General features: G+C 46.6%; 1 protein-coding gene across 6 annotated transcripts in view; it reads right to left on the bottom strand.

Annotated features, from left to right (window-relative positions):
* dlg1b (discs large MAGUK scaffold protein 1b) overlaps positions 1-21269 on the bottom strand; it is a 45628-nt gene that overhangs the window by 12013 nt on the left and 12346 nt on the right. For 5 of the 6 annotated variants that reach the window (XM_061694740.1, XM_061694735.1, XM_061694736.1 and 2 more), the window contains 5 exons: positions 10290-10457; positions 8980-9126; positions 2696-2749; positions 967-1017; positions 771-895 (listed from right to left, as the gene is read on the bottom strand). In XM_061694740.1, the coding sequence (XP_061550724.1) occupies positions 771-895; positions 967-1017; positions 2696-2749; positions 8980-9126; positions 10290-10457 (545 nt within the window). The remainder of the gene's footprint in view (positions 1-770; positions 896-966; positions 1018-2695; positions 2750-8979; positions 9127-10289; positions 10458-21269) is intronic. The other variant, XM_061694739.1, reaches the window with a different exon arrangement.

The following is a 21269-nucleotide window of genomic DNA, read 5'->3' as shown; positions in this document are numbered from 1 at the left end:
CTGTCCTCAGCCGGCGCCCGGTGGGCTCATTTGTTAAGCGGACGCATCTGCGACTGGCCTCCGACTGACACGTTTGCAGCAGCTTCAAGACGCACCAATGAGATTTTGCCGTTACGCTCACATTGGATGCCTGATGCTTCTTCTGGTTGTTTGAGGTTTTGCTTGTGTCAAAGTCCTATTTTTATTTTGTTTTATATTTACCATATTGCATTTCTTCATTGCGGTTGCCCTATTTTTACGTGCTTCTTGGGTATGCTGCATTACTTTCCCTTTTTATCTGGGAAAAAAATGTGCACAATTTGTAGTACAATTGTATTCACCTGCAAAACCTAATAGCCAAAGTTTGGGGAAAGAATATCAGTGCTTCTGCTTGCAAAATGGTCCCTTTTATCAAAACGTATGAAAATTTGAAATGTTGAAACAATTTACATGATACAAGTCGCTAAATGGTCATTGTCAACACTGACTCCGCTTTTGTAAACTAGCAGCTTTGAACTAAAGACGCCACTAAAAAATGGATTAAAAATAATCATCCTGACAAGTCAAATCAAACTAATTAATAAAATGGCAAAATTACCCAACCCTAGAAACGCTGCACTCCACATTTGTGGTTTGCGGGAAGATATGACGTCAACAAACATCTCCACTGTACACGAGAGGCGAAAGCTGACGAGTTCTTCGTCAACATGACACTCGTGTGTGTGCGCGCGCTCTGCTGTATAATGCATGCGTGAGTGAAAGCCGCCGAGGAGGTCCCGGGTAACACACACCTGAGGCGTCCATCTTGTGCGGCGGCACCCCCCGCGATGACTTTGGTGATGAAGATGCTGGGGTCGTCGCCGATGTGCGGGTTGTCGACGCCGCCCGCGATGCTGAAGCCCAGACCCGAATTACCCTGCGCCCACGCACGTCATCATCAGTGACATCGTTATGAGCGCACGACAGCTTCCAGAAGATGGCGCTCACCCTCTCCAATGTGATCTCCTCGTACTCGCAGTCCGCCTCGGTGCCGTTCACCTGCACGCACCCGCCCGCGCACCGAGGTTAAAGTTCATGCAACAGCATCGGAAGAAAGAAAACAGGTTGACGGCCGACAGTACAATGAGTGCACTCCATCAGCTGCACTACTAACTACTTTTACTACTTCCTGTCGCTCGACGACCTCCTGGAAGTGTACTTCCTGTTGCTAAATCCAATACTTCCTCGAACAATTTTTTACCTTCCTGTGGCAAGTTACATACACACACACACACACACACACACATATTAGGTGTACTTCCTGTGGCAAAATGTCCGACTTCATGTAGCTTGTTACTACTTCCTCTAGGTGTAATTATTACTTCCTGTAGGCGAACGCTCCTTCCTATCGGCGCACTTCCTGAAACTTGATTTACTACCATTTTCTTCTAGTTTTCCATTTCGGGGGTATTGTTTGAGTTTCTGCATGAGACAAATTCATGAGTTGTGGTGTGAAAATATTTTTAATATATAGTGGAACTTCAGTTTTCATAATTAATCTGTTCCAGAAACTCTGACTAAAACCGAATCGTATACAGGAGGAAGGGAGAGAGGGGAGTCATTTTCTGAGTTCTTTGTTTAATCCAACAGTTTTCCTCGCCGTCTTTATCAAGTGGTCGTCATTCATTTGTCCAATCATACTGTACAAAAGGCTTCAATAGATGGCCACAATGCAAGCTTTTATTAGCAACTCAAGGCTGCAACAAGCCTCCCGGGCTGCTGGGCAACACTCGGAAAGGTCGGAGCGAGATCTGTCTAACATCCTGTCAAAAGTCAGGCCTTCAAAATAAAAGCACATCAAAATAAGACCGAGAGGGTTATTGTTCTGAGTTGTTCATAAAAGCTCGCATTGTGGAATTCGCCTTGCCGTCTGTATACTATGGAACACTATATAAACAACTTAGAAAATGCTTCGGACAAACGCGCGTCCATTCTGGGAAATGAACGGCCGAGTCATGCATTTTTGTCCGTTTTTCGACATTGTCCCAGATGATCGCGCTACTCGTCACTTTAAACCGCGTCCGCTCCTTGAAGTCTCGGCGCCCTTTGCGCAATGCTCATTGCGCCGGACTATTGCTATATTAGTCATTCGAACTGCTCTAAGTGCTAGAGGACTCGGCATCTTTTTGCACAATTGTCAAAAAAAAAAATGATAACAAATTGTACTGGCATTAGCAGATAACTAGCAACCCTTTATTGCTCAGTGACTGTTTTCCTCGATGTCTTTCTGTCTCCAAAGTGTTCTCTGTCAATTGACAGTCTGTTGTCGTACTAGAGCGCCTCCAACTAGCCGAGACAAATTCCTTGTGTGTTTTTGGGACATACATGGCAAATAAAGATTCTGATTCTGAAAACCGAGAAACCGGAAACAATTTGAACAAAAAAAATATCATGGAAAACCAAATCACACAAAAACCAAGGTCCCACTGTAAGTAGAGCAAAACATCGACAAAGTGCTTTGTTTGTATTCATTTTATAAAATACACTCATCTTAAAACTGAATGAATTAATTTGTTCAATATTCACCAGCTGAAATTGATCCAGTACGGTGTCATTATGCGACAGCAATGATGTCATTAACGGCAACTGCGTAGTGCTGCAAAACTAATTTTCATCTGACCCATGAGGGAGGGGACTTATGTGTAAAAGGTACTTCCTGTGGAGGCGTGACACTCACGTAAGGGGGCGTGTCCAGGCTGTCTGCGTTGACCAGTACAGGAGGAGGGTTGGCCTGAACAACGAGAGGACACACAGCACACTTCAATACATCTCCACACTGTTGTAAAACGACTCTGAAATGATATTCAAGCGTTTAGGAATCACACTTTGGGGTATATTTCGGTAGATGTTTGTTATTGGCGGCGGGTCTTGGGTCCAGGCGTGAAGAGGAGCGAGCCTTCATCCCTGTCACCTCCATGCCGCGTGAGGACGCGTGGGCGGTGCCGGCGGCAGGAAGCGCCGCGTCGCCGCGAGGGCGCTCCGCTCTGCTGCCGCCCCCCGACGGCTAAAATTAGCCCGCGATCGAGCGCATCGATCCGGCCGGGCGCTTTGTCATCTCAACTTCAGAAAATACAAATGGCCGACAGACCGCCGATGTCAGAGTTGTCCAAACCGCGACCCGGCCGACCATTTTTCAGCGGCATGTACTAAAAGGGGCATCTGACACGGCCCGCAATGCTAGTTAAACCTTTTTTAAAAAGGGGTGGAGGTGGCCAGTATGATATGTGGCTGTGTGTGTGTGGGGGGGGGAAATGGGTAGGGTGCCAATCAAACTCTTTACAACAAGTCATCACAAAAAGTCTCTTCGGAACACAGTAGTTCAAGAAAGAAGCGTTTAGAAGCTCAAATGTTTTTTTCTGCTTTGTGTCAAGGTCAGATTTGCCAATGATCCTCAAGTCAACGCTTTAGAAATGCTCCGCTTTCGACAGATTGCCAAATGATTTGCTTCACAATGCCAAGATGAATTTCGGCTGCTGTTCGGTGCAGCTGCGCATGTATTCTAGCAGGATTCAGGGCCACGGGCCACCCCGAAATCTTCAATAGCCCTAAACAATTTGCCTCATCGCCTTCAACACCAAGCTGTGACGTTGCACTGAAACAATTGCTTGTCTGATTAATTTTAGCGTTGTAAATATATTAAAATCAAAGAATTTCAAAGTGGATCTTGCATCCTTCAATTTCACCCGAGACAAAAGTTTGGACCTCCTGGTCCGAGTAAGACATGAAGATAGGAAGTCAACACCTGTCAATGACGCCGCCATGCACTTCCTGTTCCTCGGCCAGTCGCACATTCGTTGACCTCTTTCGAATTGGTCTGAAAATGATGATTTACTGACTATAAATGTTGAGTCAATCTTTGCCATATACGGAACAAACTTGTCAACGCGCTCAAGTCAAAGTTTTGTCCACCTTTGCACCTCGCGGGCTATGGAGAAAAGAGGCCATGGAAATTGACACCAACCCCGATTTGATAATCCGCCGAGACTTCGCCAAGACGGTTTGACTGAAATCCGGCACAATACAAAAGGATGCACGCGCTCACCTGTTTTGCCAGCCTCGATGTAAAACTAACCTTTCACCCAGCCATACAAAAGCAGACTAAACGACTAAATCATCCAGGAAGAAACATCTGGAACTAGGATCAAACCAGGTTTGAAACTGGATTTAACCAAAACTAAACTTGGATGAAACCAGGACGAGACATGGAATGGACCAGGACTGAATCCAGACTTTGCTGCACCAGCCTTAAACATGGATTATGCCGTGACTAAACCTCTGAGGATCAATAAAGGACATCAGCAATTATCTTAAACCAGGACTAAACCAAACATAAACTTTGATTAACCTTGATGTACAACTATCGGATAGTTTCTCCCAGTCAGACCAAAAAATACGAAACAAGTAAACGATCCAAGTAGAAACATCTGGAACGTTCCAGGCCCTCAACAGATGAAGTGCCACACAACCCGTCCGACTACCTTGGCGTAGGCGAGGGGCGGCCGGGCCGCCTCCGGGCGGCCGCCCGCCACCTTGGCGCCGGTCTTGGTGGGACTCTTCTTGACGCTGTCGCGAAGGTTGAGGAAGCGGCTGCGAGCGCGGCACGACGCCGGCACCGCGCAGGCCGTAAAGGTGGCCAGTGAGGCCCGCGCCTGCGGGTGTCCGTGTCGGGCAGGGCGGGGCCCGGGCGGACGGGCGCCGGCCCCGGAGGCAAAATGTTGTCGCGAGGACATGGCGGTCCCTGACGGTCGGAATAAGTTTGATCTCGTCTCTGTTGCCACACACGACTTCGACACCACGGTTGTGCGACGCCGTGCCGCATGTGACGCCGAATGGCCTTCAGCGAGGGAGGCACATGTCAGCAGCGGGCGGGTGCGCGTGGGGGGCGTCCACCGCATGAATAATCAATGTTTCCCTTCGGTCGACGCACGGCGCCGTGCGTGTCCGCACTTTGGCCGGGGAAAGTGACCGGAGCGGAGTAGAGCGGTGGCACGCCGGAATCCATTTCAATGGCTCTGCCTCAAGTCAGTTTGGGGTTATCAAATGACGGACACGCGCTTGTTCATAGTCCCATGAAAACATCACGTCAATTTTGGTCCCTACAGGACTCAATCTAGATTAAACATGAGTTAATGCAGTCCTAAACCTAAATTAAACCTGGATTCAGTGAGGACTGTGCCAGGACTAACCTAGGATTAAACCTGGCCTACGTCTGTAGTAAAACAGGACTGCACCACGACTAAACCTAAAACCACAATTGGACCAGGATTTTAACCAGCTCTCAACCAGGAATGAACAAGGCCTAAATGTTGTCTTGATTAAAACCATGATTTGACCAGGATTAAACCAGGTCCAAAATGGGATTGAACATGGCCCAAATGTTGATTAAACCAGGACTAAACCTAGATTAAAACCAGGAATAGACTAGGATCGAACCAGGTCTAAACCGGGATTGAACAAGGCCTCAACCTACATTCAACATGGCCTAAATGTTGATTACACCAGGATTAAAAACACAATTAGACCAGGATTAAACCAGGACTCAACAAGACCTAAATGTTGATTAAACCAGGACTAAACTAGGAGAGAAAACGGCCTAAACCACACCTAAATGATGATGAAGACTAAACCTCGACTACACTATCATTAAACTCGGACTAAACTAGTATTGCACCTAGATTAAGCAGGACGGCACCAGGACAAGATGCAATTTGAATTGTTTGTTTTGATGTCTGTGACGCGTTTTGGGTTGCATTTCCCCCCCCCAGCTGAATGGCGGCTGTGGATGCCTTTTGTGCTGCAACACTTTTGCTGTGCGACGGGGGCGTTCGAAATAGTCCCTTTGCTTATTTTGACATTTCTTCATCATTCTGATGTTTATTGAAAATGCACCCGGACAGAAAAGGCGACAGAGGGACGGCGCGGACAAGGGCGACAGGGGTGCAAACGGCAGCAGAACAATAGTTAGACCGTCTAGATATTTGAGCACAAGTAACGGGTTGCATTTTTTAATGAATGAAAGGTTCTATACAAATCAAATTTGATTGTTTGATTGAGGAAACAAGGCAATACTGCAATGATATCACATCAGTGCCCTGATACACAATGTGTGCGCGTGTGGTAATAAACAGAGGCGTGTTGTGTGCGTGGTGGGCTTTTTGGTGCATGTCAGGAGGTTGCTAGGCAACGCGGTGCAAGGCATGTGCTACTGCAGGGGTTCCTCTCATCTGCGCACGACATCATGCTGATGTTTACGCGCACGCACACACACAACATCATCTAACCTTTAACACATGCCAGTAAAATGCTGCGTTACAGCCGGACTGAGCCAAACCAGGGAATTAAATTAGATTGAACCTGGATTAAACCAAGTGTAAACTAACACTGCATCAGGCCTAACTTGAACTAAACCACAATTAAACTTTGCCTAAACCTCGACTGCTTCAGAACTAACCCTGAACTAAACCAGGTCTAACACAGTCTTAAAAGTGGATTCAAGAGGACTGCACCAGGACTAAACCTGGATTCAACCAGGATTATACCAGTACAGTGGACACACACACACACACACAAAATCTTCACCACCTGCGCCAGCTCACACGCCAAGATGCTGAGTGGCAGCTGGACTCAGCCAAAACAAGAATTAACCTGGACTAAACCTGGAGTAAACCAGGCCTACATTTGGATTGAATCAGGACTGCATCAAGACTAAACCTGGCCTGGACCAGAACTAAACCCAGACTACACTGCACCAAAACTAAACCTGAAAAAACTTGGACGAAAAGTATGGTTGAACCAGGACTAAACCTGGATTAAACCAAGACTACACATGGACTGTCCTGAGCAAGAGCTAAATCTGGGTTAAACCTGTACTGGAGCAGGATTAAACCTGGTCCTCCCGACATCAGAACTAAATCTGGATAAAGATAAACAAGTGTCACCAAAACAAAGACCTGATGAAGATTTTCGCTGACGCTCCTCATCCTCATTTAATACTTCCCGAACGACAACGACAACAACAACATTAGAGATTGACAACACGCGCGCGCGCACACACACACGACGAGGAGGAGGCGTGACAGGCGATATGGAAGACATGGAGAGAAGACTATGTCACGTGATCAACACGACGCAGCATCTTCATCCTTGTCTTCATTATCGAGGAGCTCCACGTGCGTTCTCCCGAGCGCGCCGCCTCCCTGCCCCGCCTCCTACTCAGAGGGGGGACCTACCGGCAGGTGGCGGTTCCTCAGGGTGGCCACGATACGGCGACCCATCTTTTTAGCGTAGCACATCGAGCGGAGCGTGCCGCTCGTTCGCAAACTGGAGACGGGTAGCCGGCTGAGAGATTGGGGGGGGGGGCGCCTCACTCCCTGGCTACCGACCCCCCCTTGCTCCTCCGCCTCCGCACAAATGCCGAGGTGCTCCTCGTCTTCTTAAAGGAGGCGCGGACGGATGTCGGACGCCGGAAAAGACGGAATGAAAAAAGCGACGATTAACCTGCGTGGGCGAGAGAGAGCATCGCTTTGGGTGTAGACAGAGAGAACGAGAGAGAGAGAGAGAGAGAGAGAGAGAATGAGAGAGGCAAGAGGGAGAATTAAAAAATATATATCTAAATTAAAACACAGGGTGAAAAAGAGGGACAGAGACAATATGAGAGGCAGAGAGAATAAAAGGAGAGAGAGAATATGACAAAGAGAGAGATAGAGAGAGAACAAGAGTGACAGAGAGAGGAGAGAACAAGCGGCAGAGAGAAAGAATGAGAGAAAATGAGTGAGATCAAGGGAGCAAGAAACGAGAGACAGAGTGAATAAGAGAGAGAGAGACAAACAAGAAGGGAGGGAGAGAAAATGAGACTGACAGAAAGAGCGCGAATCAGAGACAGACAGAGAATGAAAAAGGGAGGGAGAGAATATGAGAGAGGGACACAGAGAAGAAGAGACAGAATGAGAGAGCGAGAGAAAATGAATCTGATGTGGGCAATGAGCTTCCTGTGTGGAGTTTCCCCGTTTGCCCCAAATTGGCCGTAGGTGTGAACGATGGCATTGCTCGGCGATCCGGTCAGCGGGGACGGGCTCCGGTTCACCCGCCGGCCTACTAAGGGCGAGCGCTACGGAAAACGCAGTCGTCGGCGACCGCGTCACTTCCTCTCCGGCGTCATCACGGGACGTCAACAAACAACGCGCGTTGAGACACGTGGGTCGCGTAGGACCGTGGCAACAAGTCACATGCTCAGCGCATCCGGAACCCATCACAGCGCTAATCCAAGATCAAACACATTCAAGTTGTTTCGATTTGGGCTTTTTTCCCCATTTTTTGCAAAAGCATTAACATCCGTCCGTCCGCAGCCGTGGAACTTGATATTCGCAACTTGGTATCCAAACCGACAAATGTACAGGTGCATTTCAATCAAATTTGAATACAAAAAAAAAAAAAAAATCATGTATTTCCTCCTGAAGAGGAGCCTGAAGGGAGAAACCCCCAGAAACAAACAAGATCGCAAGCGGATGCGGTAAAGGCCTGGAAAAGCATTTCCAACGGTGCAGTCGATGGGTCGCAGGCTCGATGCGGTTATGCCACCAAACATTCAATGTTATTCGCTTGAAGTTCATTTCATCGTATCTGTTTTGCTCACTTGAAATGTGGGAGGCTTCAAACAAAAGGTGCGTTGTTGAACACATCTCGATGCAGAGACCATGAAATAATAGCTGGAATTCTGAACTGTTGTCTCATATTGATCTTTTGATCTGAAACCCAATTGTCTTCTGTATACAACAAAAACAAAGGAATTGACCTTGCCGTTCCAATACTTTTGGAGGGGCTTGTATGTTCTTTGTTGTGTGTCGAATTTTGAGGAAAATATTTATTGAAGGCTTGTCAATACTGTTTTGTAGGTGACGCACACAATGTTTGGTTACCATGGCAACAAACGGGCACGCCCAAGGGGAGGGGGTGAGGCATTACCTGGACGGGTGGGTAGGGGTTGGAGGAGCAGGACGGGAGGGGGCTGTCGTCACCGTGAGGGTAGAGGGAGGAGGGTGCGGGGGAGGAGGGGAGCTCCGGGCGTCCCAACGATGGCGAGTCGTCAAGCACGCACTCCAGCGACGCCACCTGCGGGACACACGCGATACAACAGGCCGAGGCTCACACGGGGCGACGACGCAGGAGCCGCCCCGTGTGACCTTTCCGTCATCGCCGATGACATCGCGGTGACATCATCGGCCCCAAAAGAAGCAAAAGAAAAAGTACGTGAACCCTTCTGCATAAATTGCTCCTAAGATCTGCTCTTCATCCAAGTGGCAAGATTGGACAAACACTGTCTGTTTCATGGAATAGCACACAAACAATGATATGCGTCCATGTTTTGACTGAATGTCTAAACATCGGACTGTGTGCTATTAGTTTAAATAGGAACTGAACCCCTTTTTTTGGGGGGGGGGAGAATACACTGAGTGTGCCAGCAGGTCGATTAATGTTCCATTCATGAAATGAGAATTAACCATCATCGTAAGGGGGCCGCCACGTCGGGTGAAACCATCATCGTCGGCTCTAGACCGGAAGTCGCATCGCGGCACAAGTAGCGCCGGGCCCGCTGCTAGCGAACTGTGTCCACTGACACATTGTTGCGAGCGAGGGATTTCACCGAGATGGAAAACTCGCAGCAGTCACCGGACGACACGCAGCAAAGGATAAAAGGAACATTTGGCATCAACTTCGTGACGTGAGAGACGGTGGGCTCGCAACTCGCTAACTACATGCAGACGATGACATTTAGGATCAAGATTTACGATGTAGCCGTTGCACATGTCATGAAACCATCAAATATGTAGCTTGTCGGAGTTGAATATTTAGTCAATGAAGCAGGCAGGGAGGAAGCATATTTTTTAGAACAAACACTGCACTACTTTATTTTACAGATTTAAGTAAGCAAGATTGAAGATTGAATCTAGAAGACCTGCACATTTACCATATAACAGAAAGTTTTGACATCTTGGGTTGAGTTCCCCTTTCAAACAGACTTTGTCTATCGTTGTGACGCAGCTGATCTGATCACAGTCGATACACAATTTACGCAGAAATCATTTCAAAGAGTTCCCGTACTTTTTCTTACTGCCGTCAATCAATCAATCGATGGCTTTCCCTCATCGCGTTAGCATAACTTTAGAAACATTCGTTTCCACGTGACCAAAGTCTCCCGGTTTTGCTTCCTGGCAGTGAGACCGAAGCAGGGGTCACACGACCAAAGACGAGCGAACGCGGGCGTGTGGCGGTACCTTCATGGGGGAGATGTGCGCGTGGGTGACGTATCCGTGCACGTTCTCGATCTGGGACAGGTTCTTCTCGGCCACCTGGACCAGCTCCGGACCGCCCGTCTCCTCTGTGAGCTGCGGGGAGCTCCGGTCCTCCTGAGGCGACGAGTCCTCATCGTGGTGCCGGTACTTCTGAAACGGCAAAGGGGAAGGGGTCAACGGGGACGCCGCAGAAACATCTGGAACCCCGCCGATCGTCGGAGCGGATGAACCGCCGGATTACGAGATGAGTCGCACGAGCACGCTCCGTCACGCGAGATATGATGAAGATGAGTGATGCGGTTTGAAGAAAGTAAAGAAGCAGAAGTCTTTCTCTGGACGTTATGCCACAGCGACTTCCATCGCAGGTTCGACGGCCGTCGTCACACTTTGTCTCTGTCGTCACGATCGCCGGCATGATTTCGGGACCAGGACTTTGCATCTTCAGGTTTAGCACAATACTTCAGTTAACTTCGAGGTGAGTCAATTTATCCCAGAGAAGTATATACGCTAAAAGAATTAATTCATTCATAGTTCAAATCACAATTACTACCTGTCCATTGTCATTAGGATACGTCCTAGATACACGAGAGTTCTGCTTAGTAAAATTAGCCACAGTGGTGCCTTGAGATACAAGTTGAATTTGTTCCAGTTTTGTAATGAGTTTTATAACAAGGAAATAGTACTCTAGTATGAAAACATACAGTCCTGATGTAATTAAATCAAATGTAAAGCACGACACCGTTTTTGCTTTAATTCAACAGGCATTGTGCTTCTCATTTTGTGTGCACGCCTTGGCCACCCGGGGGCAGTATTATACTGACAGAGATATACAGTACATGAAGATGTCACAATCAAGCTCAGTAAGCAACAGTTATATCAGTAGTTCATCACAGAGACTAAGGAATAGTTGCCCGTGAGTATTGTATTGTTATTACTTGGCTATGTGTATTGCTACAGCGTTTGTGTTCAAATATCTGCTGCTCGAAGGGACTTAAAAAGCGTTACGTCGGCTCACTCGTATCTCAAGGCGCCGCTGTACTTCCTGCATAACGATTGTTGTTGATTGTTAGTTGTCGGGGAAGCCGATAACCGATACTTGGAGCTGATATTCATTTTGCTGTCAAAATGTTGAATCATACAAAGGGCTTGGTAAATTTCAAACATGTTCAAGTTTGTTAGTTTTTTCTTGGACAATAGACATCTTTGTTTCAACATTTTACTCAAAAGTGGCTCAGCAGCATGTCTCAAAGTTCAGCGAAAATGTCAACAAATTAAGCTTTCGACAGGAAATAATATTTTCAATATAACAGAAACGTTCATCTCTTGCTTATTTTGGTTTTGAGTTCAAACAAAAACAAAAAAGCGTGAAAAGCTCCAAGGCTCATAAGAATCTCTTAGAAACTTAACTGTAAATTCAAATAAATAAATAGTTCTCTGAAGTTGACCCAGTTTGAAATCGATGTCTTATCAGCTGTGGGATTTCAAAACAACGACGACAAAGCCGATGCCCATATGCATCAAAATGCCAAATATCGGGACGCTATTCTTTTAGGCTCCGAATGACGACGCTAGGCCAACTTCATCAAACGAGCTACTATATATTGCGAGGAGGTCCGCCTCACGCTTCCGAGCGTCTTTATGTGTGGAATCGGCCCCTTTCACCCAATAACTCCTGAACACGCCCACGTGCATTCCACCCAAATCACAAAGGACGGGAGGAACGACGGCCGGCCACGACGCCGTGGGCGCAACGGTCCCATCGGATCGGATCAAATGAGATCAGATCGGACCGGCGCTCACGCATTTGCATGAAATGGAAGAGGAAGACGACGACGTAGCGACACCCTCGTACACGGAGGCGAGGCGCCAAGTGTCCAGTGAGGACAATCCTCGTCATCGTCTTCATCCTCGTCAGCTTCTTCAGCGAGAGCGCGCGCGGCGAGGATGAGGCGGAGGTACGCCGCTGACGACCGGCTGACAAATGATGCTAAAAATAGCAGAATCAGCAGCTGTGGCAGGAGGAGGGCGAGGGAGAGGAGGCGATGAAGAGCAACACAGCAGACAGCAAACGCAACGAAAGCTTCATGAAGCACAAACACAAACATGCAATCAAATCACAAATCAATCTTCGTTGGAAAAAAATCCATCAGCAAGCTCAACACTGTCCTTTTCAAACGACTGACAGTGAACGCAGCACACAGCAGACGGTCCCTCTCAAAAGCAGCAGACACTCAGTTGGCCCACTCCAATAATTGACAGTGAACTCACCAGTGCGTATTCTTCATTCTTGTCATGAAAAAACGGATTTCAAGTGTCGTATGGTACATCTTCAGTCATTTTAGAGTTGTGTGTGTGTTCTATAGGTGCAAAAATTCATTGATTCGTTCATAATTAAATGATTATCAAATTAAATCAACAACTATTATGATAACGGATTAATCTTTTAGACGTTGTTTGATTTTAAAATGTCCACATTGTTGCTGATTTTCTGACGGCTATTACGGACCAAACCAGGAACTGAATCATCAACAATTTATGTTTGTGCATTCTGTCAATTTGAAATAATGTCCTGTTTTGGAATAAAGGGATGGAAATAAAAAACGATTTTAATCCAATTTATCACTTAATCAAAAAATAATCAACAGATTAATCAATAACTAAAATAATCGTTAGTTGCAGCCCTATTCAAAACCACACCAAGGTTTGTTTTAAAAATGAAATGACACGTACATAGGGACTGCGTTCGCAATCATTCATCATTCTCAAATCGCTACAATTAGCAACGTGACAAGATTTGCCCAGAATAACAACCTGCGAGAAGTCTACTTGGAACAGCCACTTCAACCTGACTACAACGCAGCAAGAATTCCCAAGAAATAAAAAAAGATTGTCAATTCCGGAAAATGGAGTTTTCAGTGTGTGGGGAAAAGCTTTTATAGAAAACTTGGTCCAACACCACCTTCATATTCAAGTCACACAGCATAACTTCATTATTTCTCAACATATGCCCTTGACTCTTGTGATTGGTCTGATACTTGGGGAAGCCCTTCTCCGATTGGCTGAGAAGTTTCAGTTCAAAATATCCCCAATAAGCTCGTACGGGCTGAAATTCAAAATGAGCGTAACGTTTCAGACGGCCTCACTTGCCCTCAAGTCAAATTAAACATTGCAAGTGGAAGATTATTGGTGAGAAGAGCCGTAGAAGGGCTCATGTACGCCAGTCAGCAATTGGGTTTTTCCGTGAAATTCACGCCCACCTTCCGCCCCGACGTGACGGGCGTGTCGGCGCACCCACCTTGCATCCAAACATGAGCGAGATGGTGCTGTTGGTGCACGCCACCTTGCAGTGGCACAACATGGGCGAGAAACACTCCAGCTTTTTGGCAGCGGGTGCCATCTTCCTCCTCCCGGACCGTCGGCGCCACCGTCCGTGCCGCCCGGCGCGCCCCGCGCCCGCACCTCCGCCGCTGCTGCTGCTGCTGCTGCTTCCTGCCCTCACCATTCGCCCTCATTCCTCACGTTGCTCCATGGCAGCAGGGAGGAAACCAATCCCGGAGAGCTTCCTTCATTCACAGCCGAGACCCCCACAACCCCCCCCCGCCCCCCCCCCCCCTACACACACACACACACACACACACACTTCTCCACAAGCACCCCCCCACCCTCAACTACTCCACCTCTTCTTCTGGTTAGATGAAGTCCTCCTCGCCTGTCAAGCTCCTCATTGGTGTTCGCCTCCTCTCTCACTTGTTCTGCCTCCTCACTTTGTGTGTGTGTGTGTGTGTGTGTGTGTGTGTTGCTCTACTGTGGGGGTGTGATGTTCTCCAGGGGGAGGGGGGGGGGCGAGCGTGGTCACATGACTCAGGAGAAGCTCGGTGGGTTCTATCCTGAGGGAAGGTAGAGCATGTAGGAGGATGAAGTGGCAGGAAGTGACATCACCATAACAAATCAGCAAAAAAACAAAACAAAAACAAGACAAAAAAAAACGCAGTTTTGGCGTTACTTTGTGCCATCTGTGCGCATTTTGACCAGAAGAACAGAACGAGTAAATCTAACAAGACACTACAAGAAGATGCACCCGCTCCCCCTCAGTCTCCTGCCCTCTTTGCCATAGCAACAGCAGCAGAGGCTCATGGGAAACATAGTGCATGGCGGTTAACACACACACACACACACACACACACACACACACACACAGTTGAAGTGTCTAACACACATACAAACACACAGTGACAATGATATTGGCTGACAGGTTTAGATGTGACGACCACTTTCTAAATTTACACTCACTGTGTGTGTGTGTGTGGGTTGTCTGTCCAAGTGCAAACCCTGTTTGTCCCACTCCACAAAAGGAAGCAGCGCTATGTGAGCAAAGCACCCCCTGCTGCACACGTGTCTCATTGCAGCGTGCACGCACACAGGAAGTGTCAGCAGAGGGCAGCAGCGTGCGTCTATTTATTCTCTCTTTTCCATGTCCTGATGGGAGCGCCTTGTCTCAGCACTTGCCCCATTTGCGAGTTTTCGAGCTCAGAATCGTCGCCAGCTCAATTTCTCGCTTCGGGCTACTGGCCAAAATTGGAATAATGAGCGAGCTTGAGATACGGCGCAACTCAAGTGAGGTGGAAAAAAAATTGGAGCAATTAAGTGAGCATAATAGCCTGGCACGTGGGCAAGGAGAGCCACAGGCGCCGTTGATTGAACCCACAAATAGGAAATGAGGACACGCGCAAGGAGCTGCTGTGGGCCACAACTCATGCAAACGACACGACTTCAGCTACTGACAAGACTCCCGAGGTCACGCCCCCTTAAAAGGTACACATACAACAATAGTTATGACTTACAGCTTGTCCCAACATACAGGAATAAAATAAAACAAAAAAACAGTTCATCTCTATATATTCTATTTTATTACATTTTTAAACGTAACAAAAAAGTTTAGCAACAAAATAATATTGCAATGAAATGAACTCCTAAGATTGATCACGTTCCCATGGCGACAACGCATGGTCACGTTCTGCTGAGTCACCGGATTTCTGTATCGTTGTCACGGCAACTAGCATCCTGGCCTCACCACGCCACCGCAGCGTGGCGTCGCTCTTCGTATATTTTTGTCCCGTGAGGCCAGAAACTGCCCCCCACTACTACCTCTACTTCACATCATCATCTTCATCAAGTGCCCTCAGTCGCTGTTGTCATGGTAACGACTTGCCACGCTCAATCAACATTATACTTATTTAAGCGGTCACAAACATTCCTTTGCCATCTTACGCTTTGAAGCCTTCAAGAAGTGTGGGAATCCAGAGCAAACAAACGTGCATTTACGCAAGTGCGCACAGAATTGCTGACATCAGCAAGAAGACGGGACACAAATGCGACGAGCAGATGACGTCGTCTGACGACGATGATGTCAGCGGCTGGAGACTCCCCGGTGGCCGATTATGAAATCCAATCAATAATGATCAACCCTCAGCAGCCCGACTTGTCCATCAAGACTCAATGAAGTCCTAACTACATCGACAAGACTAATGGAACGTGAAGCAAAACAATGCTACAAAATTAGTAGTAGTAGAGTCGCATCATACAGATTTACTGCATGCAGTCAAGTCAATGTGTACTGTCATGAAAAAAAGGAGCACTTTCTTGTTTCGTCAATTTCTTGTTCCACTAAGGGATATTACCTGAAAAAATTCGACAATAACGCAGCTGAGTCCATCATACTTTTTTGTATTGCCAGTCATTTTGCTTACAAGCAAGAAAACCATGGAAAATGGAAAGATATCAGCTCTTCAATTCAACTCTTATGAGCTCTTTTTGTTGTTCTCATTAGATTTGTCCACCCTTAGTTGTAGCAAGCATTTAAAAAAAACATTTTTTTTTTCTTTTTTAAAAAGAACAAGAAACTCAAGAAACATGGGTGGTCTAATCATTTTTTCATGACTGTGACGTGTCCCAATGATGAACAATATTTTGGTTTAGTTGGAGTAGTTCAGAATCAGAATCCAAGATGATGTTAACTTTTGACCGTTCACATCACGAAGGGAAAAGGTCATTTCTTCGTTGAACGGGAAACGACATTAGAAGCCGGCGCGCGCCGTTTAACTGACCGAAAAGAGAGAAAAAGAAGGCAGCGCGAATGGCACGTGCGCGTTGTCAAATGACGACGCCAATGTAAGGTCGGTTACCTTCGTGGTGACGATACAAATGCAGTCCATCGTTGCGAGCCCGCCGGGGAAGCTCAGCGCCTCATCGCGTGCACGCCGAGCGGTCCCGGCAGCCTCAGCGGACAGCGAGCCGCCCCGTTTTCCTCCCCCGGACCTCCGTCATCCTCCGCGGACGCGAGAGCCGCCCGAGCCCGCGCGCTCCTCCTGCACGCCGCTGGCGCCACATTCGCGGGCCGTGGGAAATCGCAAAGCTCCCTGAAAGCCTTCATTTGGGAGGCCGCTGCGTACTCCGTTTCGACGGGTGATTCGCAAACTTCTTACACCAAGTACCACCAATAACAACATTACAAGACAGTAGCATAGTAGGTCTAAGTGCTCATCAAAAAAGCGAGAGACAGGTTTTATTCCTAAAAAGTAGATTTCTTTTTATTGTAAGCAACTGTAACGTTATTCACAGTTTGAACATTAAAGTGGCACTGAGCAGGACAACAATTGGCATGTAAATTTGACACACCGCAGAGAAGAGTCATTGGAATGAATAAAACAAATCGCTAAGTATATAAAATCAGGCTTCAAAACTTGAATAATAAGGGAAGCCTCTCAGCTCTCAAGACGCCACAGGCGTGTCGAACGGATGGTAAATAGTAACTGGACTTCACTTCGATAGCGCTTTATCTACACCATCGCAGTGCCCAAAGTGCTTTACAAAGCCTCACATTCACGTTCACATTCACATTCGTACACCGATGGGCGGCTGCTGCCCTGCGAGGCGCTGCCAGGCCCACTGGGAGCAAATTAGGGTTCAGGGCCTTGCCCAAGGACACGCCGACACGCGGACAGTCGGAGCCGGGATTTTAACCCGTGACCCTTCGGTCACAGGACAACCCGCTCGACCGACCGACCCGCAGCCGCCCCAAATGTGCCAAAAGGAATCAAACGTACTGAGGGGGTGATAGCTTATACCATGTAAAATCACGTTAGGAGGCTCACCTTCAAAACGGAATGGTTATTGTGGACTAGAATCAAAGAATCAATTTACCCTCGTTGTCGGCGACATAATGTCACAGCCGAACACGGCACGGTAGGAGGAAGCCCGGGTACTTAGACGGTCGCCACTGCCCCGTTCACTAGTATTGAGTAGGATTTACACGATCGGGATTTTTGGGACCGATCACAGAGTTTAAAAAAACGATAAGCGATCACAAGATGGAGGAATGGATCTATTTAAATGACCTGTTCATTTACTGTATATATTTGTGTACTTAATTGCTCAAAAAAATCATATTTACAATAAATAATGTATCTTTATTCCTCTATTTGCAATTGTAAAATATGTTCCTTGGCTCCATAAAGGTTGGACATCACTGCTCTAGTCAGATCGTGGATTCTCAAACCAACATGACAACAGGACAGAAATAATGGGTGCGAACTTACTGTAATTAAATGACTTCACCCGCACCGAAACTTTAGAGCACGATTCGACAGAACGGCGGCATGTTTACGTACAACCGTTCGTGCTACCGCTAGCTTGCTAGCCTACATAACGTTTTTATTGCCTGCTCGCGAGCCGTATCGTATTCAAAGTACGTGAACATGCCTCAAGCGAGCCTTAAACCAACGTCCTCTCCTGTCCTGAGCACCGGCGACCACCGGCGCACGTTTTTCCTCATTTTGTCCTCATAATACAAAGTCAGCTCGCTCCACTCTTGTTGACGTCGCCACGGTAAGGAGTGTATCCGGTCGCATTTGAGTTGACAAGTTAAAGCCCAATGATCGTAAAAAACAGGATGCGGTGGTATCGGAATACAAGATTTTATTGCAGTAGTCTGACATAGTGCAAGCGTGAAAGAGCAAATTTGTCTTGGAGTCTGATCCGGGCATTACGTGTTGTCGGTTCCACACCGCCGACATTATTATTTATTTATTTTTTTTAAATAACTTGATTGGCCGTCAGATATTTTACAGGACTACACCAAAAGACACGCGGCAAGGCTAAAAATAAACTAAATTTTGGATTCAAATATACTGTGCACGATGGTAACGCGGAGTAAATGTCTTTTGCGTAGCCGATCGACGACATCATTGATCGGATCGGCGAATTATGACAAACCCGATCAGCATAAAATGCTAATGATCGGCCGATACCGATAAAATCGGTGTAAAGTCTACTATTGACTAACCCACCAAACCGTGTTGTCTCTGCTGAAGGTTTACAAAACTATCAGTCATTAAATGCGCACTGCAGAGTCACCTGGTGGTGTTGATGTTCAGCTCGCCATCTGCATGTGTCTTGAAAAAGTCAATCATCGCTTTTGTATTTCCTCATTTTTTGGGAGCTTAATAAAATGTCACTGAGCTGTTCTGTAAATTGAGGCATCCGGTGAAGATGCATTTTCGGGGGATAGCCATCGTTAGCTTGCTAACTGCACGATGGAGTGGTAATTGGACCTTTCGCTAGAAAGTATATGCCACGGGGCCCCGCCGACAAAATCAGGAAAATTCTAACGGTGAAAAAGATGCTTAAGCTACAGTATATCTCAACAATTCAGCACGATATTGTTATAAGGAAGTACACATACATATGCTTTCAGCACTTATCTTCAAACATATTTCATGTATTTAGAAACTTTAGAAAAGCACCTTTAACATGTCACAAAGAGAAAAAAAAAAAGGTACTTAAATGGTTCAATTAAAAGGTAATGCACAAATAAAAACTGTAGCTAAATAAATGTTTAAAAACAGTCCTTAAAGATTAATGCAAACGTATTATCCTAAAAAGTGAAATACAACTGAACTGTACTCAGGCAGTGATATTTTTCACAAACCACTAGAGGGAGCCTGTTTACCATTAATGGTACGAGTATCACTCTTTGAAAATCCTGCTTTGTACAAAGTCAACGTAAAAGTAACAATGTCTGTAAGAATTCAAACACTCTAAAGCATTATTAAAACTGCAACAATTAATTACTTCCACCAAGTCAATGAAAACAATTAAGAGAGATTTATTAGGCCTGCACAATATATGGTTTCATCATCGTTAAGCGATGCGCACATGCGTGATAGTCACATATGGCAAGGTCCTGGCGTCGTAGGGGCAAAAGGAATCGGGACCCAACATGCACTGCGCGCATCATTCCGCCAATCACAATTGTCGTGTGAATCGTTTAAACTCGCAAAACAGTCTCCAAATTGGAGGCAAAACATTCTGGCTTCAACTTATTTGTCACCCCCAGCTGTAGTTTACTCTAAAACCGCCATATAAAACAAATAATTAAACAACTCATGTCGGCTAAGCTATGTGCTAGCATACGCTGATAAGAAAAGCTAGACATGCTGATAACATTGGGACCAATGTTACGGTAATTAGAAGCCCGGCGCAGCCCAGAGGTCTGCTGTCGTCCCAGGTTGCTTCGGAGGACGAGTTGGGCTGTCCAGTCTTTAAGGAGAGATTTTAATACGGCATACCTAACATACACAACAGAACTCGCAAGCTAGTGCTAGCACTAACGTTTCTATGTAAACATGCTGGCGCTCTAAAGTTTCGGTAAGCATTGGTTTGCGTGTGCGGATAAATGTTGACAATGGCGAGCAAGGTGGGCGTTGCGGCGCTTTAAGACGTAATCCTATTGGTCGACGTCAGGTTTCGTCATATGTCGCACTACACGGAAGAAGAAAAAAAATGTAAAAATTAAACATGCTAGACTCGTTGGTCGCGGATTATGTCACGCTACAAGGAGTTTTGTCGTTTCCGATCGGGGAAATCGGCCACGATAGCAAACGGGGCCAATAAACGGAAGGAAAATCTTGTGGTCTGACCCGGCCGGGCGCAAAGCGCACACAGCAATGTGTGTTGTTTAAAGCCATGCACTCAAATATAGAAGGCTTAGAAAAGAAATGATTTGAACCGAGTCTGGCTGGGCACTTACTGCTCAATACTACAGTGCGTTTATATAAGGGTAGACTTGACACAAATATCTATCTGTCCTCTGTTGAGCATAGTTTCTTTCCGACTGAAGCTATTATCAACTGTCCAAAAAAGGGTTTTCACGTCGCCAGTATGTTATCCTGTATTTTTTCACATTGCTAAATATATCGCAGTTCTACAAAAAGCCTGCAATGGTACATGTGATGTGAGAGATTTGTTGATGTGTTGCGCCCAAATAGTTGTCTGGCGTGCCCGCCCGCCCGCCCGCCCATCAAGTGTGAAATGAAACAAGGAAGTCAACCTTTTCTCAGTCTGACTTTCTGAAAATGTTATCAGCTCAAATTGGGCCCCTTGTGACGTCACAATTCGGCTCATTTACACCATACTGCCCAAAGTGTGGACGGCGACACGCGCGGCCGCCATCTTGTCACCAAGCTTGAAACCTCACCATAAATATATTTCATGTTAATCTGAGATTATCATCAGGGCCACTTAGTGAACTATAAGAGAAATCAGCTCCAATTGTTGCACGTTGCCGAGGACCCCCATTCAAAATAAATAAATAAAAAAACATTTAGGGTTTACATCACACAGAGGGTCGTCTTTTTGGGGAAACGACAAACCTGCACGTCTCGTCCGGGACCGGTGGAGCAAGCCGACAGCCATTTTAACAAAAATATGGCCAAAACAAATCAAAGCTAATTGCCAAAAATCCATGAAGAAAAGGCCCAAAAGTGGCCAATGCTTCGCAAGGAAATGCCAGCGTCGGAGTCCCCGGTTGACGACGTGGCATCCATAAACCACGTGGCGTGGCTTTAACCGATGCAGAACAAGTGCGCAGAGTTTTTTACAGCTTTGATTCCGTCCCCGCATCGT

Source organism: Phycodurus eques, chromosome 13 (genome assembly GCF_024500275.1).
Source record: "Phycodurus eques isolate BA_2022a chromosome 13, UOR_Pequ_1.1, whole genome shotgun sequence".
In the NCBI taxonomy this organism is placed as follows: domain Eukaryota; kingdom Metazoa; phylum Chordata; class Actinopteri; order Syngnathiformes; family Syngnathidae; genus Phycodurus; species Phycodurus eques.
This window is presented reverse-complemented; position numbering and strand designations above follow the sequence as displayed.